General features: G+C 39.7%; 1 protein-coding gene across 18 annotated transcripts in view; it reads right to left on the reverse strand.

Moving 5' to 3' along the window:
* The window catches only part of UNC79 (unc-79 homolog, NALCN channel complex subunit), a 278,472-nt gene that overhangs the window by 148,531 nt on the left and 104,364 nt on the right, over positions 1-25,577 (reverse strand). For all 18 annotated transcript variants that reach the window (XM_012497970.2, XM_030803527.1, XM_030803532.1 and 15 more), the window contains 3 exons: positions 20,448-20,677; positions 17,848-18,019; positions 15,986-16,216 (listed from right to left, as the gene is read on the reverse strand). In XM_012497970.2, the coding sequence (XP_012353424.2) occupies positions 15,986-16,216; positions 17,848-18,019; positions 20,448-20,677 (633 nt within the window). The remainder of the gene's footprint in view (positions 1-15,985; positions 16,217-17,847; positions 18,020-20,447; positions 20,678-25,577) is intronic.

Below are 25,577 nucleotides of genomic sequence, written 5' to 3' on the forward strand. Positions count from 1 at the left end.
CACCGTGTTAGCCAGGATGGTCTCCATCTCCTGACCTCATGATCCACCCACCTCAGCCTCCCAAAGTGCTGGGATTACAGGCTGAGCCACCGCGCCCGGCCTGCAAGGTTTTGATTAATGAGAAAAGATGTGTGAGACTAGTCTTAGGTTGTAGTGAATCTGCTGTACTTTGTGATATGAATTTGTCATTCTGCATTGTTCTGTCGTGGAGGGGTTGCCACAGAATAGAATGTGGGTGTAGGACCCCTGTAAGTCTGCTGTTTGAGCCAGCCCTGCAGACTGGTCAGTTACAAACTTCGCTACGGGTCCCCAAACCAAAAACCAAATGAGGTTTCCCTCTTGTCTTGTTTTATGTCCTTGAGAGCTTGACTTTTTGACCATGTGGGGGTATTCTCTCTCAGTCTCTGCCATCCACAGGGTGGAAATTTTCAGGTTCATGTAAGGCAGCCAGTCTGAAAGGACACATGATGATGTCACGGCTAGCCTTAAGGATTCTCTTAAGCAGTTAAAATCCTTTGCAAACTTGAAACTGTCTGCTCTAGATTACTTCTGGGAAGAACAATACTGTAGCTCTGTGGCTAAGGCTTTGCCCATTCATGACAGTGGCATGGGTTCAATTCCCAGCTTAGAGAATGAGTCCTTTCTGGTTTGATATTTATGTGACCTTTGCCATTTATTTATTCTTTTTCCCTCCATTGTCTTTGTGACCATATGGGGGTACTCTCTCTCCATCTCTACCATTGAGAGGGCGGAAATGTTTAGGTTCATGTCAGGCAGCTTGTGATTTTCTGTCTAGAATTTTCCTTTCTCTGAGCTATCTAGGAGGCGATTCTACATCTTGTAAAAACTGCTTGCAATCTCTTTGTAGACACTTTGTGCGGCTATGGTTAAATCATAACCTTAATTAAGGCTTATTGGATTTGTTAGGGAAGCTGGAGCCTAGGAAAGCAGAGTAACCCCATTTTAAGTTCAGCTCCATCTTCAAATTAACTGAGTATATTCCTTGCTGGTCACTACCCACAGTCATGAGATATTTACAGTTGAGGAAACAGCCTAAGATACTGGCAAAGACACACTCCCACAACAGCAGAAAGTCCAGATGTCCCAATACCCATAACAAAATATGATTTCAAGATTGTTATAGTTATGGTTTGACGTATTCAAACACTAAAACATCAAGGATAGTTTTCTTTAAATCAATAGAATATAAATTTTGTCATGCTCTCTGCTCACACTTACATAGACATGGCTTAGCTTAGTTTTTATATAGAGATGACCCCTATACAAGAACAACTTAAGGATGCCGATGCCCTTCTCTGTAATGGAGTAGCTTTCAATAAACTCTCTCTTCTCACTGCACTCTGCCACTTGTCTTGAATTCCTTCCTGTGTGAGATCCAAGAACCCTCTCTTGGGGTCTGGATCAAGACCCCTTTTTCTAATAACAGTTGCACTTGGGAAAATCCCTTTGGGAGAATAAAAGGCCTAAACGCCAGAGGCGTTGGCTGTTTGTCCCCAGCAGCCAGACAATGGTCTGGCAATTAAAGATTTAAAAGGGTTTTTTTTAAAGAGCTCTATGGTAAATGAGATTAATTAAAAGGGGATAGCCAAGCTATACATACATTTAAAAGGCTGTTAGGCTTTTTTCTCTTCTTGGATCTTGTTTTTTTGAAAACAACGTTTTTGGGTTGTTTTTTTTCTCAGTTGATTAAATTGTTTCTCCACTTACTCTGTCCTCTGGCACACATGCCCTCACTGCCCTGCATGAGAGGACTTAAGGTAATTTCTGACAGCCTGGAACTCCTTGAGCGAAACAGAAGAGGCACCACAGACTCCTGTTTTGGGAGAAACCTCTGTTTTCCAAGTAGAACCCAAAGAATTATAAGCAGACAGATACTCCTCAAAATCTGAGGCTCTGTTCTGTTTTGCATTATGTTACCTGATCTTTTTGACTTTTGGGGGCATCAGAAATCATTTTGCATTATTTAGAAATGTTGAATCTTAATGTGCAATAGCTAAATAAGAGGCATATTTTTTTTAATGTCCAATAGCAGTTGCTTATAGTGAGTGGCTATTACTACAGGGTGATACCCCTTTCTTTGTGTGTTTACATAAAAAGCCATGCTCTTGGGCACCTAGAAGGTATGAAATGGAGGATGGGCTGATTACAGAGCAGACTAATTGATGTTGGGTTGTCCAGCAGCCTTGGGGAAATGTCCTTACAATAAAATATGCTGTGAAAGCATTGCACTGTCTTGTCTCATAGCATTTCCTTCTTTGGGGGGACCCAGTATTTGGTGTAAAAATGGGATCCTTGATTTTGGGAGATCTGTTCTGCCTTCCGGCTGTGCCCACATACTAGGCCCTAAAAACTGCATGCTTTCCTGGCCTTGTTCTTTAAAAGGTTCCACCCTGAATCCAGTTTAAAAACTTACATCTTTAAAGAAATCTCCACATGTAAGGGTATCTTTTTTCCCTGGCTGTCCCACCTAAACTTTTACTCACACCATTTCTCCCTTGGTTTAAGTAAAATATAAATTATTTATCTTATTTCACCTAAGAATTGTCCCTTTTAAAATGCAAATTCAGACTTACCTCACTGATAATTATTCAGGGCAGAGAACAGATAATCAAAAGATTGATGCTCTATCTAAAATAAAATGAGAAAGAAATCTTGGCCAGGTGTAGTGGCTCACACCTGTAATCCCAGCACTCTGGGGGAACGAGGCAGGTGGGTCACTTTAAGCCAGGAATTTGAGACCAGTCTGGCCAACATGGTGAAATCCCATTTCTACTAAAAATACAAAAATTAGCCGGGCATGGTGGCGTGCACCTGTAGTCCCAGCTACTTGGGAGGCTGAGGCAGGAGAATCACTTGAACCCAGGAAGCAGAGGTTGCAGTGAGCCAAGATAACACCACTACTCTCCAGCCTGGGTGACAGAGAGAGACTCCATCTCAAAAATTAATTGAAAAAAAAAAGAAAGAAAATCTTAAAAACTGGCAAATGAAGAATCTTATAACTCTACCAGATCTGCTTCTCTGTCTGTGTATTTATATGTGTCATGTATGTGATGTCTTACTACCAAGACATGTAAAAGACCTCCAATGAATTGGCTTAAAGAAAAATAAATGCTTAAATAAAATATTTTATCAGAAAAACAAACACTTTAGTTCACATGGCTTTAGTAATCTTTGGTAAATAAAGACAGTTTTAAAGACTATTAATAAAATAAAATTAAATGTCTTTAAAATTTAGGCATTCAGTCTAAATTAGGCAGGTCAGAAACTGCCCTTGCTAGATGCTTTAAGGTTATTAACTGTTTCTATGACTTTTGATAACTGTTTGACTTGCCTGCTTTGGGGCCATTAGATTCTAGGTAAGGCCTGGGGATATATAGAATTAGACACACTCCCTAGCTATACTGGCAAAGAGTCACATATTACCTGTAGTTCCCAGGCTCTGCACTTGGTACAGAATCAAAATTGCGTACACTAAAAATAAAAATTAGGTGTTTTTAATAAAAAGGCATGGGAATGTAGTTTTTAAAAGACAAACTAATTTTGTCTAATTTAGAGGTTGTTTAAGGATTGTTTTGGGTTAAAAGAAAGATAGAATATAACTGAAAGTTTAAGCCAGTTGGAGAAGGTTTGTGAAAGATTAATCTGGAAATAGAAATTCTGTGTATGAGCTAGTTGACTAAAAGGGTATTATTTCATTTTTCCATAAATTAAATATTAAAATAAAAGCTCGCTAACACAGGGCCAGAATCTGGGCTCATGTGTCAGAATAATAGGGTTTTCCTGGAGCATTTATCTGCTCTTTAACAAAAAATTTGCAAAGGGTTATAAAAATCTTACCTTATGGTCAAACTGGTTAAAATTAGATAGATTTGTTTATCAAATTTTATGGAAATTAGCTTTAGTATTAATATACTAATGCAAACGTAAAATTTGGTTTTCCCTTTTGAGCAAGATTTTCATTCACCTACAGGAAAAAGAGAGAGACAGAATTTTTTTTTTTTTTTTTTTTGGCACAGAGTCTTGCTTCAGCCAGTCACCCAGGCTGGAGTACAATGGCATGGTCTCAACTCACTGCAACCTCCGCCTCCTGGGTTCAAGTGATTCTCCTGCCTCAGCCTCCCGAGTAGCTGCGACTGCAGGCATGTGCCACCACACCCAGCTAATTTTTGTATTTTTAGTGGAGATGGGGTTACACTGTATTGGCCAGGCTGGTCTCAAACTCCTGACCTTGTGATCCGCCCACCTCGGCCTCCCAAAGTGCTGGGATTACAGGCATAACCCACCGTGCCCAGCCATGCTGTCTTTATCGGGTCTGGTTATTTGGAAAGCTGAGTCCTCTCTCTATGAAAGACTAAAGGATTTTTGATGTTTAGAAATCTTTGAGTTAATCATGTTGGTTAAATAAACTGTGGTCCTATTTTGTGATGTCAAGTGTTTTAAATTTTGATATTTGACAAGCTTTCCAAAATCAAATCCTGAATTAAGCCTTTTTTGACCTAATTAACCGCTTTGTATAGTAGGTCCTCTGAAGTCCAAAAGAGACATATGCAGCTTATTTGGTATATCAAAAACACACAGGAAACACTATCATATTTAAAATGGTGTTTAGCTTTTTTCAGATTATATTCACATAAATGTGTGATTAATATGTATTCCAAAGTTATATGAGATTCCTATGATTCTGATATGCCTAAGTATCTGCTATCAACAATTAAGATTGTTATGTTAAATTATTGTGTGTCACAGAAATGCCCAGATTTCCCTGTTGATTGCATCTTTAACTGTGACTGTCCTAAGACTGTTGTCATCCACAGACAATTGTCTTGTTTTAATCTATCCCAAAAGAAGGTTTATAATCAGCTAAAGGACTCTCATGGATACTCTTGGATGCAGGTCTCTGACAACTTGGAGACTGAGCCATTAGAATAGAGGGAAAAACTTGTAAGACCCTCTTGGAGATCTAATCTGTCCATAAATATCAAGCAGAACAGAAGTTAATTTCATGGACTAAACAAATAGGAGATTGAAATAATCTGTTTATGACCTTTTCTTACTGAAATGCTGCTAACCCTTTTTGTTTTGTTTTTCAGAGTCAAGAAAACTTTTTTCCCTTTTAAACTATTTACAACTTTTAACAACTGAGTAAACTACAACCTATAAGCAAAATTTCGAGCATGTTTCTTTCTCTCTAGCTGATTTCTGCAGAATTTGGAACCTATATGTGAGTATTCTTAACTTATGGCAATATAGTTGTTTGCATACATGCAATAAGAATCTGTTTTCTTTTGTAACAGGACACAACTGGAGAAACTGGTTATTTTATCAAGGCTTTATGAGAATGACATGCTTTCATACTGCTTTTCTAAAAATTGAGGTTGACTTATAAAGCCTATAAAAGCCCATTGGAAAAACTGCCCTCATATCCTGTCTATGCAGTCCTTGTACAGGGTTCCTGACCTATGGTAAGTAAAGACTGTCACTTTCTAACAGGTCCAGGAGCCCCAAGTTATCTTTGGACTTCAAGAGGGGAGGAATTCACCCAATTTATACAAGTGTTTGCAGGTACAGATAAATCCATAGCTAGGCTCACAGCTTTAAAAAGTCTAATTTGAGAATCCTTACAAAACAAAGTTCCAGCAAAGCCAATTAAAAAAAAAGTTTATATGGCAAAGAATTATTCTTGCTGCACTTCATGCAAATAATCAAAACAAGTATAATGAAACTAAAATTTAATTTGCAAACACATTAGTCCTACCATAATTTGTCTTTGATAAAAATGAGAGACTGGAGAGGAAAAGAGTATAATACACCTGTTGTAGGTTCTAGTCTTATCTGTTGTTTTTGAGCTTTTTAATATTATTTTCTGGGTTGCAAGTCTCCAAACTAACATTTTAAAAATTTTCTTCCACTTTTCTGACTTAATGAAATTGCTACTACCTTTTTCCTACGGCCCTGCAAACTAAGGCTTATTCTTTATAATACAAGCAAAAAAACATGAAAAATTGCCACCACCCTGCTCCTCCATAACTAAAGATGCTTTGAGCCTAATAACTGGGTAGATTATGCCCACCATTAACAGTTGTTTTTCTTTCGTTTCCATAGAAATGTCTCTTATTAAAAGTATGTTTGCCTTATATTTCAGACACCAGGAGACTCATTCTCCCAGCCTATTCACTTAAATTCCAAATGGCATCTGATTTCTTCTCATAGCATTGTTAAACTGGACTTAGACATTTTATTAATTATCACTGGGTACTATTTGATTTTTAAAATAATTATTTGTTATATTCAACAGGCGTACAGATGGTTAAAGTTTATGCCTTCTAGGCTTCAACAGTTCTAAGTCAAGCTAATGATGGCCCAAGGATTCCAACCCATACCATCCCAGAAGGATTCTAGTCCCTACAGGTCTCTAGAACAGTCAGTGAGAGATTACTATGTGCCTCTGAGGTTAGACAGGGACAACACCCTGTTCGGCACAACTGTTTGGTATAGCTTCAGAAGATGAGATCTTCGGCCCTTTTTCCTTAAGAATAAAGAGAGTGAAATATCTCAGAGGGGAATGAGACAGTAAGGATGAGGCTTGGCTTCAGCTCACACCCACTAGAGCGTTCTTTCATGCATTCCCACTGATCTCAAAACCCACACCACTACCTCACCAATGCATATCCATTAACAGTCATACAAAGAAAACAGCCATTCTGTATTGTTCTTCTGTGCTCTTATATGTTTAACCATGCCGTTTACTTAAACAATTCCAGACACTGGCCTTAGGAGATCCAAAATTAAACTACGGTTGCTGAGTCTCCCATCTCGGGAAGGAATGCTGAACAACTGATTTACAGCCTTGTTGCCACTGGCCAGACCAGCAGGTGACCCATAACTCAAGACAACCATTACAACCAGCTTTGCTGACCTGCATACCCTACCCCTAACATGCATTGCCCAACTCAGCCTGTATACTCTACCGCTGACGTCAATTCCCATGCTTTGCCTTAAAAAAATAAATGCTGGCCGGGCGTGGTGGCTTACGCCTGTAATCCCAGCACTTTGGGAGGCCGAGGCAGGCAGATCATGAGGTCAGGAGATTGAGACCATCCTGGCTAACACGGTGAAACCCCGTCTCTACTAAAATACAAAAAATTAGCCGGGCTTAGTGGTGGGCGCCTGTAGTCCCAGCTACTCGGGAGGCTGAGGCAGGAGAATGGCATGAACCCGGGAGATGGAGCTTGCAGTGAGCCAAGATTGTGCCACTGCACTCCAGCCTGGGCTACAGAGCGAGACTCCATCTCAAAAAATAAATAAATAAATAAATAAATAAATAAAAAATAAATCCTACCAGCTCTTTTGGGGGAACCAGCTCGGGGATTCTTGTGCCTCCACTGTCTCCCTTGCACTTGAGAACAAGTCCTGAAAATAAAGCCTTATCTAGGAAGTCCTCTTGGCCCCGTATTAATTTCCATTACATGGAGAGCCAAGGAGCCTGTGGTCTGTAACATATGTATATACATTATGTATATGTGGTATCTTCTTACCTCCAGAAAATATTGCCAAATTACTTTATAAAATTCCTTAAGAGACTTCTATTCTAAATGGGTTTTGTGGCCGGGCGCGGTGGCTCACGCTTGTAATCCCAGCACTTTGGGAGGCCGAGGCGGGCGGATCACGAGGTCAGGAGATCGAGACCACGGTGAAACCCCGTCTCTACTAAAAGTACAAAAAAATTAGCCGGGCGTGGTGGCGGGCGCCTGTAGTCCCAGCTACTCAGAGAGGCTGAGGCAGGAGAATGGCGTGAACCTGGGAGGTGGAGCTTGCAGTGAGCCGAGATCGCGCCACTGCACTCCAGCCTGGGTGACAGAGCAAGACTCCGTCTCAAAAAAAAAAAATAAAAAATAAAAAATAAAAAATAAATGGGTTTTGTGAAACAAGTAACTCAAAATCTAAGCTGTTGGAACTTTATATTTAAGGGAATGTGATTATGGGACCTGAGTCATGTAAACAGATAGCTGCAACCTAGGCAACTGTAACCTTGTTTTTCTAATTACAGATTAGCCTTTTTTCTTACTTACATTATTTTGTAAAATGTAGTAAGTGACTAAATTGAGCCAGGGAAGACTCCTTCTTCTTTTTTTTTTTTTTTTTTTTTTGATACGGAGTCTTGCTCTGTCTCCCAGGCTGGAGTGCAGAGCCACGATCTTGGCTCACTGCAACCTCCGCCTCCCAAGTTCAAGCAATTCTCCTGCCTCAGCCTCCCAAGTAGCTGAGATTACAGGCACATGCCACCATGCCCAGCTAATTTTTGTATTTTTAGTAGAGACGAGGTTTCACCATGTTGGCCAGGCTAGAACTTCCCTCTTTCCTCTCTCACAGAGACTTCATGACTATCATATTGTCTAGGATGAAATGTTAAATATACTCTTTTAAATTGGAAAGGCAACAAAAACTAGCTGTATGGAAATGAAAACAAACTGTAACTAACTAAATTGTTGCAATTTATAAACCACCCATGTGTAGAAAATGTTATAATCCTGCTAAATTTCTTTGTTTTCTGCCTATATAAGCAAGGCCTTAACTTTTAACTGCAGAGCACTGACCCCATTTCTCTGAAGTCCATGTTTGCTGAATGGCCATTCCTAGCTTTTTGCTTAAATACATGCTTTAAAACTGGTTTCTGATCCTTTTGATTAATTCAGATTGACAGTTGCAAAACATACACACTTACATGTTAAATTAAGTCTAACCTAAAGCTGTCTTCTTACATATTCTAAGTTTGGCCCAACAGTTTCTACGTATACATAGTGAACTGTAACCTAGCTGCATGTATAAACAGATCGTAACCTACTCTTGTGCCAATCACTGACTTTTGGCCAATCAAAGGCAGCCAACTGTTAACAAGGCAAACACCAGGATGTAACCAATCTGGCTGTTTCTGTACCTCATTTCCATTTCCTGTACATTACTTTTCTTTTCCTATCTTTTTTTTCCACCACATGGCTATGCTGGAGCCTTTCTGAATCTATTCTGGTTCAGAGGCTGCCTGATTTGTGAGTTGTTCTTTGCTCAATTAATCTCTGTTAAATATAATTTGTCTAAGGTTTTTATTTTAACATATATAAATTAAATATTCCTAAAACTCTCAGAAATATAGGAACTAACCCAAATGCTTTCAAGTATACGTGATTTCAGTAAATCTATAAATGAGACAAGTATAATATTGTTGGTTTAATAAAAACAACTGTGTTTTCAGAGTTATCAGCATTGAGTACCATGCTGAGCACACGTTTTGCTTCTACCTGGGCTTACTACTCAAATAAACTAATATTTTTACCAATGTTTAAGATTATAGAATTTACAGATTTGATTTTAATTAAACAGAATCATTATTCTGACAAAGTTTATATCAACAGTAATTGTGTTTTACAATGTTTCTGCTTAGATGTAGTTTTCAAAATCTTTTTGGTAACTTGAAACCTTAACGGTATACTAAGTTAAATTAAATGGCAGGTATTCATTGAAAATCTAGATCACTTCTAAGTAGGATAAAATATTAACACATTAATTGCTGATCATAAGTTTATCTGCTTTTAGCTTCTTATTTTTTACAAATGCTAAAGACATTTGGGTTTGTTAAAAAGGATGTTCTTTTTGCCACATTGGGGAATCATACTAAGAGGAATATGCGTCTAGAAATTGTGAGACAGTATATTCACAAAATTTGCTAAAATGCCAAAAAATGCTGATATACAACAGGCAATTCACAGTTGTCTAATAGTTTTCTCTGGAAAATAAAGGATAATAAGCGTTGAAAATTATAATCAATCATATGTAAATTGAACTACTAGACATAATCAGGATGAAGGAAAAACCTCTGTGTGCAAAGTATTCAAGTAATGTAGAATGTGGTTTTGTTACAGGAAAAAGAGGAATTCTTTCCTAAAGGAGCTGTTTACTCATCATTCCTGAATGAGGAAGAGGAAAGGACCAAAACCTGAAAGGGAAGGATGGGGAAGACAGAGAAAGAGAATTTTATCTTGTGTGGTCATGTTGGCTAAGATTGAGTAGATTTACTGTAAGGTTTTTAAATGAGCTTTAATATTAACAGTGTACTGATGCAAAACTAGAGTTTCATTTTCTCTCTCTTAAAAAAACAACATTTTTTAGATTATCTTATTTCTGTTCTTAATAAGAGGTTGTAAAAGGTTTTTCTTTACCTTTTGAAAAATCTGCCTAGGAAACTACCACAGTCTGAATATTTGTGTCCCCCCAAAGTTCTTAGGGTGAAACCTAATCACCAATGTGATGATGTTAGAAGGTGGGGCCTATTGGGAGGTGACTAGATTATGAGAACAGAGCCTTTATGAATGAACACCCTTGTAAAAGGGACCTCAGAGAGCTACCTTGCCTCTTCCACCACATAAGGACACTGCCAGAAAGCACTATCTATGAACCAGAACGTAGGCCCTCACCAGACACTAAATCTGCCTTGATCTGGGACTTTCCAGCCTCCACAACTGTGAGAAATTTGTTGTTTATAAGCTACCCAGTCTATGGTATTTTGCTATTGCAGCCCAAACAAACTGAAGAAACTAAGAAACAAAGACTGTGTCTTATCAGAATGATCTCCTGTGGCTATTTTTTGTTTTTGTTTTTGTTTTTGATTTTTTGTTTTTTTGTTTTTGGGTTTTTTTTGAGACAGGGTCTCACTCTGTCATCCAGGCTGGAGTGCAAGTGCATGATCATGGCTCACTGCAGTCTCAACCTCCCGGCGATCCTCTCACCTCAGCCTCCCAAGTATCTCGGACTACAGGTGCGAGCCAACATGCCAGGCTAATTTTTTTAAATTTTTTGTAGAGACAAGGTCTCCCTAGGTTGCCCAGGCTGATCTCAAACTCTTGGGCTCAAGTGATCCTCCAACCTCGGTCTCCCAAAGTGCTGGGATTACAGGCATGAGCCACTACTCCTGGCCTTCCTGTGCTTTTTGTCTTTATCATGTCCTAGATTATTTAAGAGAACAAAGTCTTCTAAATATTAAAAGAGCTAAGTTTTGTTTCTCTTTTTGTTTCTTACAATTGTGTTGCTCCCTATACTTACTTTTGAAATCTCTTAGTGTCATATAGGTTAAATAAATAACTAAGAATTGTTTCACAGTGACCTGTAATGTTGGTTAATCAAGTACTCAAATCTTTTGACATTTCTGATAACTTTTGATATTTTGCCTTTCCAAAGCCAAATCCTAAATAAAATCCTGGTCTTGAACTGACCTGGTCTTGAAAATTTCCCAGAGGGACGCTTGAAAATCTCAAAGGATTTGTTCTTACCTATAAAAAGATACATTAAACTAATTAGGTTTATTTGATATGTTTAATTCTACGGAAAGCATTGTCAAATAAAAAGAGATGTTTAACTGTCCTTAGGTTACATTTGTATAGGGAAATGTTATGAAGACAAATATTTCAGGAATTATATAAAGTTCCTAGAAATTTGTCAATGCCCTTGCTGGCATGATACGTCTTTATGCTTCTTTGTCTGATGGTAGACAACAATGACAAAATATTATCAGTTATCATTTTGTTATTATTTTAATGTTTCATGCTACAGAAACAACAAAACTGCCTTGTCAACTGTGTCACAGTGAACTTTCAGCAGATCTTTAACTATGACTATTTTAAGCCTTTTGTCATTCAGATAGTAATTGTTATCTGATGTTTTTCTGAAAACTCTTGCAATCAGCTACTAGCAAGAATGCTTATTTTCAACATAAACAGATTGTCTCTGAGATCCGTGGAAAGGATTATGACAGGTACCCTGGCGTACAGGCTTCTGGTGGCATTGCTTAAATAATTGAGATCATACCACTGGAATGAGTAAGGATTGCCAGAACTCTAGTGGAGCAGCTAATGGGTTCATTAACTGCTAACTCAATGAAGCAGAACAAGACTGAATTACACAGGACTGAATGATAAATGACTGTAATTTGTATCATTTTTTGTTTTGAACATTGCTAGTTTTTCAATCAATGTTCTGTTTTTCAGATACAAGGAACCCCTTTCTCTTTTCTCCTAAGCTATCTATAACTCACAATAATTTGGTAGATTTACACCTTTGTAAACAAAAATGAAATATATCTTTTTTCTCTCTGATTCCTCCAGAATTCAGAAGCTCTTATTGAATATTCCTATTTTCATAGCATTACAGCTATTTGCATAAGTTGAATAACAATCTGTTCTGCTTTTAACAGGACATAATTGGGAAACTTGGTTATGAAACCACCTTTACAAAAATCATAACAGTGAGAAAATAATGACAGTGGAGGAGATCGGTTCTAGCCAACCCCCTCTTGCCTTTAGCATTTAAACTGCCAAACTAGCTTTGGGAGATATTTAGCTTATAGTTTAAATGACAGTAGCCCTTCTCAAAAATTCAAATGCCTTTCTAAAGAGACCACAAGGCTATGAGGAGGAAAGGAGGCTGAATTCTGCTAAGGTGTAGACATAAATGGTTGCCAGCTCTTATTCCAGAGGTTACAAGATATGCAGCTTCTCCAATTATTCCTGCGGATAACATCACTATGGTAGAACCTAAGATTGGCTTTTTGAGATAGCTTTTCATGTTTTTTGCATGTCTGACACCCACGGCTCCACCTGGAGCCATGTCCTCCTGTGTCCCCACCCATAATCAACTCAGCATAAGAGGACAGCTTCAACTCCCTATGATTTCATCTCCAACCCAACCATCAGCAGCAGCAAGCATCCACTGTCTAGCCACCCCTACTCCTTCCTCCAAATTGGCTTTGAGAAACCCCTAACCTACAAGCCTTTGATGAGACTGATTTGAGCAATAACTCAGTCTCTTGTGTGGCATGGCTGACTTCATGTCAATTAAACTCTTTCTATACTCAATTCCGTGAATCGATGTTGTTTGTGCAGCAGGCAGGAAGAACCCATCAGGCAGTTACAGTTGTATTACCAAGCCTTTGCAGAATGTCATATTTGTGAATTGCGTGGAATCTGATATGACTAAACAGTTTTAAGGAACTAAGATTGACTTTATGGAGCCAGTGTTTTCAAAGCCCTCTTGGAAAAACAGATTCAATAACTGCATTACAGAATTCTCAGCCTTACAGATGAGTAAAAAAGGTCACTTCCTGGGAAACTTAGAATATTTGGGAGACCTCAAGGAGAAAGGAATTCACCCAAATCTATAAGTATTACAGATGAAATCTGACGACAAGTTCTTGGCCTGACTTCTAGCATCAAGAAACCTCTAAAAGTCCAATCTGAGATTCCTTGTAAGAGTTCTGGCAATGCAAACTTTAAAAAGCCCTAAGTGGTCAATTACCATTCTTGCTGTGCTTATGCAAATGATCAGACCAAATTTAAAGAGACTAATTTTGTAACCAAAAGTAATCTTACCTTGATTATCTTTGGTCAAAATGCAGGTGATTGTAAAGAGAAATTTTATGTTTTGATGAAAAACTATAACCCACCCTTGTGAGTGATCAGATTCTAGTCCTGTTCATCACCTTTGAGACAGTTTGCACCTCTTTGTAAACTAGATCCTTCTGTCTTGCCCATTTTGCCAGTAATTAACACTTCTAACTTTTCTCCTACTCACCTGACATGGCATCACTGAGAACTAAAACCTAACTTCCTAGATCATTATTAAGACTCTGGGTTATCTTGTTACAAAGCCCTAAAAGCTGAAGGGGGACAATATGATATAAAATTCAAAGGACTTATTGCTACAACAGTTTGGTCCACTCAGGAAGTTCACCAAACACTCACCTCTTCCCTGCTCTGCTCTGGAAAATAACCGTAACTGTGACACTGATGTTCTCACTCCACCGTCTAAACATGCTTCAAGACCAACATCTAGACATCTTCTCAACTGTCTGCCCTCCGTACTCAAAACCTAGATTTATAGTCTATCCCAACCATTAATCTGTGCTTTTCTGGTTCCTTGTTCTATGCTCTTGTTCTCCTCTGCAGATCTCTTACCTCACAATTTCTAACCTAAATCTTCCCTCTATAGCAATCAACCTAGCTTCTTTCATGTATGTTGAAACTTCAAGGGAAGTTTCAGATAAGGGAAATGTTATCCACTGAAACCCTACAGTTGGTATAAAGATTATTTTAAAGTGAAAACATTTAAGCTAAAGAAGATGCAAAAAGAAATCCTATCTGAACTTCCATTATGTGACTCAAGCAGTCTCCAGAGAAAACCCTTCTGTTATCCCCCTCCAAAGGGAGTTTCCTGTGGATTCAGCTGCTGTGGAGATAGCCCAGTTCCTGCCCAGCTCCCATGGTATTAAAAAACCCAATGGAACCTTCCATACCTTCTCACTGAAGCCCTTAAGTAAACCTTTTGTTAAGTTTGATATACAAATCTTTTATCTCTGGCTATTCAGGAAGTAATTTATCATTGAGATCTCCCACATGTACTCATAAATATACTTTGTCTTCTCTCCAGTTAAACTATTATCAGTTAATTTGCAGACCCCAAAACATCTGCACCTAAGTTGGAATAAGAAAAGTTTTTCTCCCAACATAATCATTTCTTCTCATTTTCCAGAAGCATGTCACATCAATCCTTCACTATTCCAACAGACATAATAACAGAAAACATATCAACACAGGCAAAGAATGTCAGAAAATGGGAAATTTCCTTTAGGCAAAAATTCAATTTTCTAAGTGAGTCAGTAGGTGGCACCAAAGAAGAAAGAAGTACATCTCCATAAATGCACAGATCACTCTGAGTCCTGAAAATCCAATAAAAGTTACCCCTATAGATGGTCTGTGCTGTTTTATCCTTAAATGTCCTACTTTAGCACAGGTTTCTACTGAAAACTGCCTCAAGATCTCTTTGAAAGGAAATAAAAAATCACAAATAAAAATAACACTTAGTAAACACTTGGAAAAAAAATTTCACATATTACTGCCAAAACCTGATTCTGGACATCCACCTTTCTGGGTTAGATGCAAATTACATCATATTCAAAAAATATGGGCTGCTCACAGTGGCTCATGCCTGTATAATCCCAGCACTTTGGGAGGCTGAGGCAGAAAGATTGCTGGAGGCCAAGAGTCTGAGACCAGCCTGAGCAACATAGAGAGACCCCATCTCTACCAAAAAATTCTTTTAATTAGATGGATGTGGTGATGCATGCCTGTAGTCTCTGAGGTGGATCTCTTGAGCCCAGGAGTTCAAGGCTGCTGTGAGTATGACTACACCACTGCAGTCCATCCTCGGTGACAAAGTGAGACCCTGTCTCAAAAAAAAAAAAAAAAGGGAAAAAGAAACATGGGGTCTTCTCAGATGTGATTCATTGAGGCAGAAGCAAGAGGATCAGCACAGAGAAATCTGTTCTTAAGTGAGAGGAATAGGTGCATTTTGTCTGACCCTGAACCTTTTTGGCATTTCAAATGGCAGGGCAGGGACTTCTACCATTCACCTGTATATATATATACATGATTAAAAAAAGAAAAAAAGACATTTCCCCTAGTTGAATGGTAATCTTTCCAAAGATTCTAAGCCAAAAGGGGACTGAGCTCTAGTACCTCATGGAAAGGCTTTTTTGTTGTTTCTTAATAAAAATATTTAGCTTCCCAGCTACTCCAGAGGCTGAGGCAGGAGGATCACTTGAGCCCAGGAGTTCAAGGCGACCAGCCTGGGCAACATAGCAAGATCCCATTTAAAAAAAAAAATCAGCAATGTTGAGAAAGAATAGTCCCTTAAATTCTTAAAGATACCTCACAAATGCATCTTGCCATTCTTCCTCATCCCAAATCAACATCAAAGCAGCACATCACCCAAGACATAGTTACTAAATTCATTTAGCTATATTAATTAAAATAAGGAAAGATGTTCCTCCTCTGCAGACACTGATAATACCCGCATGGCTAAGGCAGCACTTCTCCCCAAGTCCTCCTCTCTAACAAGTTGCGAGCTGTACACCTCCACTTACCCTGGCAAATTCCATGGGTTTAGGAAGAAGGCACATGACCATGACATCGAAGCGAACATCACATACGGTCTTCAGCCATTTGGTTACAAACTGAGGCTTCAGCTTTTCCACCAGACTTCCCACTTCATCATCCATCATATATGCAGTGGAGTGAAACCACTGAAACACCATGGCCACCAGCCTGGCCAAGCTTTCTGTAGGCGTGTTCTCACTGGGTGTGCAGAGGCTCACCTAGAAGTAGGTAGATTAGAACCTTGTTCAGCTTCCACCCATCTTTACAAAATTATTACAGGTGCATTAAAAGGCAAAAAAATAAAAATAAAAATAAAAAGATATCCCAGATAATCCGTTTGAAATAGGCAGTTTTAAAAATGGGGATCGCTTATCCAGAAACTGTGTTCCTTTCTACAGGGATAGATGGATTGCAACAACAATTTTCCCTCAAGATTTCACCTTCCAATTCAGCATTTTCTCCTACAAGAAATCCATTATATAATCTGCACCAGATAAATGCTTCTAAAAAGTTAGGTCAACAAAATGATATTTCATCAATATCCTCAATGAAAATAATGTATATACATTTCGGTTCTAAAATGATCATATTTTGCTAAGAATTGTGTATTAGTAATAATTCAGATACCTTGGAGTCCCCCCAATTCACTATCATAAATAGACTTTTTTTTTTTGAGATGGAGTCTCCCTCTGTCACCCAGGCTGGAGTGCAGTGGCGTGATCTCGGCTCACTGCAAGCTCCGCCTCCCGGGTTCACGCCATTCTCCTGCCTCAGCCTCCCGAGTAGCTGGGACTACAGGCGCCTGCCACCACACCCAGCTAATATTTTGTATTTTTAGTCGAGACAGGGTTTCACTGTGTTAGCCAGGATGGTCTCGATCTCCTGACCTCGTGATCTGCCCGCCTTGGCCTCCCAAAGTGCTGGGATTACAGGTGTGAGCCACCGCGCCCGGCCCATAAATAGACGTTTTAAAACATCATTCATTCATTTACTATGAACTAATCTTTTATTGAGTACTATGGCAGGGTCCAGGAATAAAAAAAATAAATAAAACATTGTCCTTGCCTTCAAAGAGTTCACAGTAGTAGCCATTGTGTCATTAAATAATAACTTCTAGGAAGCAAGATATGTGAAATCAACAATTAAATGCCAATTTGGTAAAGACTCTTTCACGGAACTATGTGCAAGTATAATAGAGATATATCACTATGGAGACTGAATTAATGTCTCCAACGGGCAAAACAAAAGCCTGCTTCTCTGCAGCATTGGTAAATTCAGCTTGCTTGGGACGTTAGATCTGTATGTTTGATCTCTACTGAATAGATGTTGAAGTTAAATCAGTCAATAGCAATCATATTCCTTGCATTGCTTTGGCTATAATGTCTCTGGTGTACATAGACTTATCATAAATACACAAAAAGCTCCACAGAGACTGAACTTTCAAGAAAAATTTCACGTACATAGGTGATGGGACATGAATTATCTGTAAATGTTATTGAATCCAGTACTTGACAATATATACTAGCAACTTTCCTACTTGTGCCAGTCTACATCCTGATACTGTAGGTTTAACACCTGGCTCTTCATCAAAATCAATGGCCAAGAGCTTTTTAAAAAATTCCCAAGATTCTGGAATGCGATCTGGGAATTGTTAGTTTTTAAAAGCTTTCCTAGGTAAATCTAACATGCAGCTCAGGATTGACAGCTATTGCCGTAGAGAATTCAGTCCCATTGCTAAGGTTAATTTTTCACTATTTACTCCTTTTAAAAGAACAGGAGAAATTCCACATCAGTACAATTTTGAAATGAGAAATAAGAAAGTGGAGAAGAGTTAACTTCTTTTTCTTACTAAGAACCATATTCCAAATTGACTAAGCAGCCTCTGATCGTGTTTATCATCGTCCTTGTTATCAAAGTCAGCATTATCCAGGGAATGGTGGGAAGAGGAGAGGCCCAGCTGCCGCCGCCGGTTCAGCTCATATTCTCGCTGCTCAGCATGGAACTCGGCTTCTTTCAACAAGCTGCCAAAGAGCAGTGTGATTTCAAGTTAGACTGTGAAAAAACACATTCTAGATCATGACCCATTCAGAGGAAGTACCTCATGAGTACTCAAGCATGCTGGATTGCTCTTATTTGAACTGAGTACTGTGTTACTGAGTTACTGAGTACTGTGCATCCTGAGTTACTCCAGGATGCCGCATTCTATTTTCTTACTATTTTATACTCCATTCCCATTTCAAAGATGAACAAACTGAGGCACAAAGAGGCTAGTTCCTCCAATCAATTAGCAGCAAGCAGAACTGATGCCCTCTGACTTCTGGTTCCCAACCATCCCACTATAAGTCAATGCTTCCTCTATATCTATCACGAAACTGTACAGACAGCAAATGCATGATACAAGGAAAGACTGAGGAGCTTGTACCCAAATGGAAAAATATTCACCATTTGGTATTCAAAGACACGAAAGTGAAACAGTGAAAATTCTTTTTTCCATTTGCTAAACAGGTTCCAATTTTAAAAAACAACACTCAGTATTGGTAAGTTTTATACATGGTGTTGGCATTGTAAATCCATACACACGTTTTGAAAAGCAACTTGGTCGTGTATTAAGAGTCATGTAAATATTCATACCCTTTGAACCAAGGTACTTGATATCTGGTTGTCTACCCTAAGAAAATAAAAAATGTAGGTACAGCACCATGTACAAAAATATTTCTCAAAGTGTTACTTATAAAAGTAAAAAACTGGAAGCAGTCTAAATATGTAATCATAGAGAAGAGTGAGTTATAGCTAGATTAATATTATATATCCACTACAAATGATAAATATGGAAACTACTCAACGACGTGGAGAAGAGCTAATAGTGTAATGCTATTTCAAAAAGAATTGTGGATACACTGTGATTATGGTTATAGAAATGAAACATACATTTGAATAAAATTAGAACATAACCAACACTGATGATGATGGTGATAACAGTATGGCTGGGTGCTTTTATTTCTTTTCAAACTTTCCATAATGTTCGATTTGACAAACATTAATTGTATTTCTACTATGTGTCAGCCACTGGGATAAGAGAAACAGAAAAGACTTGGCCTCTATCCTTTAACACTTAAATTCTAATTTTTTTTTTTAATTTATTTTTTTGAGACGGAGTCTTGCTCTGTCTCCCAGGCTGGAGTGCAGTGGCGCAATCTCAGCTCACTGCAACCTCCGCCTCCCGGGTTCAAGCGATTCTCCTGCCTCAGCCTCCTGAGTAGCTGGGATTACAGGCAGGTGCCAACACGCCCAGCTAATTTTTGTATTTTTAGTACAGACGGGGTTTCACCGTGTTGGTCAGGCTGGTCTCCAAATCCTGACCTCAGATGATCCACCTGCCTCGGCCTCCCAAAGTGCTGGGATTACAGGCGCGAGCCACTGCGCCCAGCCATATTATTTCTTTAATTAAAAAAAAAAAAAAAATCTTGCCTGGAGCCAGGCACGGTGGCTCACGCCTGTAATCCCAGCACTTTGGGAGGCCGAGGCAGGTGGATCATCTGAGGTCAGGAGTTCAAGACCAGCCTGGCCAACACGGTGAAACCCCGTCTCTACTAAAAATACAAAAATTAGCCGGACGTGGGGCGCGCACCTGTAATCCCAGCTACTCAGGAGGCTGAGGCAGGAGAATCGCTTGAACCCAGGAGGTGTAGGTTGCAGTGAGCCGAGATCGTGCCACTGCACTCCAGCCTGGGCGACAGAGCAAGACTCTGTCTCAAAACAAAACAAAATAAAACAAAAACAAGCAAACAAAAAATCTTGCCTCGATGAGTATCAGACAAAAAAAGAGGAAGCGTAGAAGTTATTTCAATTGCTTTTTTTTTTTTGGTTATGTGACAGAAGAAGAAAAACCCAGTAGCCTGCAGGACCTGTCCCTGCTGTCCCTGTCTGACTCCACAGGGTCGTGGTTTATCCCAGTATGGAATTACCTGGAGTTGTCCCGCACCTGTTTCCTGTGCAGGTAATTCGCCCTTGTTGCCTTCCCCGCCTCCTGACTGGTTAATGCTGCTGTCAGTCAAGCCAGGCGTATTCACATGCTTCACTCTGATTGGCCCCTTCACCTAGTTCCCCTAACGCCCTCTCCTCAATGCTATTACTGAGCTCACTAAACCGTACCACAATGAGGTGCTTATGTTTTTCTATTCCCTACATGGGTAACTTAAGGGCAGAGACTATATTTTATTCCCTCCTACCTCCCAAGTGCCCAGCATAGTGCCTGGCACATAACTGGCATCTGTAAAAATATTCATTGAATTCATGAATTAAAATAGCATCATTACAACACTGCGGGAAGGTGAGCATCTGGGCTAAGGGCATTTGAGGTTGCATTAAATATGCACATCTCAGTGTGAGCAGGTTAGCTCAAAGCAAGGTGGAGTTGTCAGAAGCAGCTACTAAGAAACTGCGTGTTACCTGATCACGGCCTCCACGGCACAGACCAGCTCCTCAGCGCCGCATTCCCGCGTGTTGATGGGCGGAGGAGAGGTCTGATAGAGGTGGGTCTCCGCAGCGGCCCCCACTTCATTACTGTGATGATTTGAGTGGCACCTCTTGCAGTACCGAACAGGCCTGTTTCCGTGACGACCGCAGCACCCTGCTGAGAAGCAGGTGACAACTGCTCTTCTAACGTGGGAACTGCAGTTCTAGAAGCCAAGAAAGTGAAATCAATTAAAATTGACCACCGAGGTAAACTTGGCTAAGAATCAGAATAAATGAAAACTTAAGGGGCCACTCGAAGTGACAACATATTCAAGGGCCACTAGTTTCCAAAGCGCAGGTTATTCTCCCACTAGCTAGATTTCAGTCATAGTTAAAAAATAAAGGTGAGGAGTGTTTTCTATTCCTGTGAGTAGTAGAAATGCTCTAAATATCAGTGGCGCTGTGTAGGGAAGCCCTGTGCAAAGTTACCTCGGCCATGGGGGGAGTGAGGAGGAGGACACTTTCTGGGTTATTTCAAGTTAACATTCCAAGAGTTTTTCAGCAGAAATATAAAGAAAAAAACAGAACCATGGATCAGAGAGTGCAACATCACTGCACATCAGGGAAGAAAAGAAATGATGTTAACTCCCAGAATAAACTCTTTCAAAATAATTTTATCCACCTCAAAAGAGTAGATTTCCACTACAGCTCCTCTGTCCTTGTCGCATTCAAGGACAGGTAGATGCTGCATTCAAAGACAGGGACGTGCTGTGCCAAGGCGATGGCCTCAGACCAGCCTTTCCTATGCCCACCAGCATTCTATGAAGACCACAGGGACGTACACAGCCAGAACCCTTCGTAGAGTCAGCATTGACATCAGCCGCAGGAAGGGAACTGCAAATTAAGTGATGGGAACAAGAAAAGTGGTGGAGCGTAAGACATTTCCAAGTTCAGGGGTGCTACTGTTCAAGCTGCCCTGGCAGGAGGCAGAGGAGTGAGGCAGCACCCACTTAAAGCTGTTGGAGACGTGCCCCAAGCCTATGAGAGATGCGACCACCACAGAGTCAATGTCTCTTTCAATAGTGCTTGTGAAGATGTGAACACTACCAAGGGGGCGTTAGATTCTAAGCCTTTATGAACTCAGAGCTTGTGAGAGGAGGAAGATAAAAGAATGAATTAATCTGTCTTCACCTAGAATTTAAAGGGAAAATACTGAGCTCAGGACAGTCTTTCTAGCCAGCATAAGATTCTCAAGGTAAGAAAAAATCTCAAGGCAAACATCAAATCCAGGGCCCTATCAGGAAAATGTGGTTTCAGTAGGAAAAAAATGATGGCAAGGGCTTGAATATAAAACCCTTTGTTAAGAACTCAGAATTTAATATGGTACACCATAGACTCTTTTAGATAGACAAAAAAAAAAAAAAAAGCCAGGGGTTGGGGAGTGCCTTCTAAGGATCTTAAGGGCATACCTCAGCATCCTCTTCATTCAACAATAAGGGTTCTAAGAATCTTAAAGTCATCGTTCCCAGGAGCCTCATAGAGAGATAAGGTGTAGAACGACTTATCCCAAAGAGGTTTGTGCATTTGACTCACGTTTAATGAAGCAGGTTTATAAATTGAGACATAAAAGCCCATGTTTTTAATGGAATTATACCACTGTAGATTGAAAGGGACAGAGACAGCCCAAAAAAGAAGACGTTTTGGGATTTCCAAACTTCTATAAGCAAAAAATAGGCTGATAAAACTACTTAGCTGTAAATGACAGGCTACTTTTTATGAGAAGGAAAAGATGGGCATCTCCCAGAGGGTGGGGCCTAGAGCCAAAGAGACCAGCTCCCAGGAAGCAGGACTGGCACCTAACTAAGGAACAAGTGACATGTGCCCTGTGACTTTCAGAATTTCTAAGAACTCCAGATACTCCATAAGAATTTACTCAAAATTTAGCAGGATAAAACAGCAACATTTAATTATGTTCATAGACTCTGTGGATCAGAGATTCAGACATGACTACCTTCCTCTCATTTCCTCACTTTTACATGAGTCTCTACTGCAGTAATCCTACCCCTGTATCACTATTGCATGTTAGCTGTGCAGGATGCAGGTAACATCTCTTTCATTCACAAGTATTCAAAGCAAGAGGAAGAATACTTAAGGAGCCAAGCCCAAAAAGCCTCGTCTACATCTGAACTTGATTTTGATGAGAAGCTCTTGGACCTCCAGCCAGGATTTTGCAAGGGGAAAGAATGTAAATCATCTGTGACCAGAGGCGGGTTGTCCACACTCCTCCCATCAAGAAGTCAAGGATAGTTTCCCTCCCCTTGAATCTGGATGGGCTTGCAGCTGCTTCAACCAATAGAGCATGACAGAAATGATGCTTATAAAAGGACATGCAGCTTCCACTTGCTGCCTTGAGATGTTCTCTCTTCAGAAACTTCCTCATTAGGATACTACTCCCAGATCTCTGTCAGGATGCCATGAGACAGCCAAGCCACAGGGAGAGACCATGTTTAAGTCTTGAGTCAATGGCACTGGCTTAGCCTAGTCTTCAAGTCACCCCATCCCAGAACCCAAACGTATGATCTAGAAACCTCTAGATAATTAAAACCCTCAGCTATTCAAGTCTTCCCAGATGAAGCCCCAAACATCATCAAAAGAGACAAGCTATCTCCATCATGCCCTGTCCGAATCTCTGATCCACAGAGTCTATGAACATAATTAAATGTTGCTGTTTTATGCTGCTAAATTTCGAGCAATTTCTTATGGAGTATCTGGATACACTGCATATGATAATATCTGGAATACTGACTAAAAGTCAACCTGCTTTATTACCACATGCCATCAATCCTAAACAATGTCAGCAATAAAATACATTTCCCCAAAAATAATCTTCAGTTTATCAAAGTTCTAAATAATTGCTAGGATTCCTACTAAGTTTTGATAATATATTTGAAAGGCCTCAACCCATGTGGATTCAGCTCATTCATTTCCAAGGTAAACTAGAGAGGCTTCCCTTAGATGGAGATTCAGCTGGACATGTTTTCAAATGTTCACTCCAACAACTTTGCTTCACTGCTTTGAATTTTAAACACATAGAAATAACTCGAAGTGGTCTCACAAAATCACAGAATTGAAATAATCAAGGTCTGTCTCTTTATCTTTCCAATCACGATGCTATCACTGCTTATTTCAAATATACCATTCAAGGAATATGCAGTACAAAGAGGTAGAATACAAACTACCCAGGGCAAGCTCAAACAATTCTGAACTGTTATGAACTTAATGGAAGTTCTCCAAATTAACGTCTATGTAAAACACAATGTTTATTAAAGGATAAGCAATAAAAATGTGCTAATTTGAAGCTTGTTACTAAAAATAACTTTGTAAAGAGGGAAGTGTTAAAAAATGATCTACCCTGGGCGTCAAATACGTTACATATGTCCCCAGAGCCAAAACATGCTGATTTAGAAAATAGAACTGCTTGAAATCCTAGTCCCTCAAGCTTATAAACGATTGCAAAGTAAGAATGGCCTCAGGATAAAGATCAAAGGAAGAATATGGTCTATGACTCTAAGATCCTTTGTTAAGGCTTCAGAAAGTTATAAGGCGATGTCTAATTGAGCCTCTCAGCTATAACAAGGCTTCTAATAATTTTAAGGGCACACTGAAATGCCTGAAGTATAGGAAGGACTGCCTCAAAAATCATTATAGATGTGGCTTTGGGGGCACAGGACCCCAATGAGATTCACTGAAAATCCACAAAGTTTTTAAGAAAGTCATACTAGCAAAAGCACCACCAGCTAAAACTAAAGTAAACAGACGCAGTTCTAAATGAAAAGAGGTCTATGGGACCCTAACTCCTACATGCAGGAAGCAGATTGAGAAAGTTACTTAGCTGCAACGTGGACTATTTCTTACTGAAAAGAAAAGATGTCTCAGAGAGTGGAGCCAAGAGCTCAGGAGGACAAGAACAGATTAGGGAACTATTTCTAGGAAACAAAACCAGATCGTAATCAAGGCACGTATGCTATTCCTGGAGACAGAGGAACTGTTGATGTGTTTGTGGCTGGAGCTGCTATAGACCAATGACTGCTATCTGCTTTCCCTTCCTCTTTTTGAACAGAAGCTTATTGCTATGATCCTATCCCTGTCTCAACATTGTGCCTTGGGTGCAGAGAGGGAAGATAACTTTGCTTCTTAGTTCACAGGACTCTGAATCAAGAGAATCAGTTACCAAGAAGTTTAATCAGTGACATATCACATGCAGATCACAAGATACTAGACTTTAAGCCTGAAGCCATAAATGAATAAGACTTGTGGAGGTCATATAAAATGGTGAGCATATTTTACATATGGAAAGAAGATAAATAATTATGTCCAAAGGACAGACTGTGGTAGATTAAATGTGACCACAGAATTCTTGCCAATCCTTCAATAACCACAAAGATCCTATTTCTCCACTCTTTGAATCTGGGCCGGCCTTGGAACTTGCTTTGACCTGTTGAATGCTACAGAAATGATGCTGTGTGACTTCTGAGAGGCCTTGAGTGAGTGAGGCTCTCTCACTCTCTCAGAAGACTGCCACCTGTGAACAAGTCCAGCCTAGCCCCTGGACGATGAGACATCATGTGGAAAGAGGCCCAGACACCCTACCCATCTCACCATTCCAGCTATCCCAGCTGAGCCCCAGATATGGGAGTGAGACTATCTGGGGCCGGCCAATTCCAGCTTACCCACCAACTGACTGCAAATACATGAGTGAGCCTAGAGTAATTTATCAAAAGAACTGCTTAGCTGAGCTGAGCATAGGACAAAGTGCCAATCCACAGAATTGTGATTAAATAATTGGTTGCCATATGAGACACTATGTTTCCAGATGGTTTGTTATGCATCCATAGATAACTGAGACAGCCCTCCAATATACCTACTCACAATCAACATCCCAAAAAGTTTAAATGACATGTGCAAGGTCCACATAGGTAGGAGGGAACAGAACTGGCCAGAGTCCAAGAATCTCAACCAACTCGTCAAAAGTTCTTTTTTATGACATCATACCGCCTCCTCGTACTCTTTTCGATTATTAAAACAAGAAGAGAAGATGGAGGTGGTTTAGAGAAACTATTATTA

Source organism: Nomascus leucogenys, chromosome 22a, assembly GCF_006542625.1.
Source record: "Nomascus leucogenys isolate Asia chromosome 22a, Asia_NLE_v1, whole genome shotgun sequence".
Classification (NCBI taxonomy): domain Eukaryota; kingdom Metazoa; phylum Chordata; class Mammalia; order Primates; family Hylobatidae; genus Nomascus; species Nomascus leucogenys.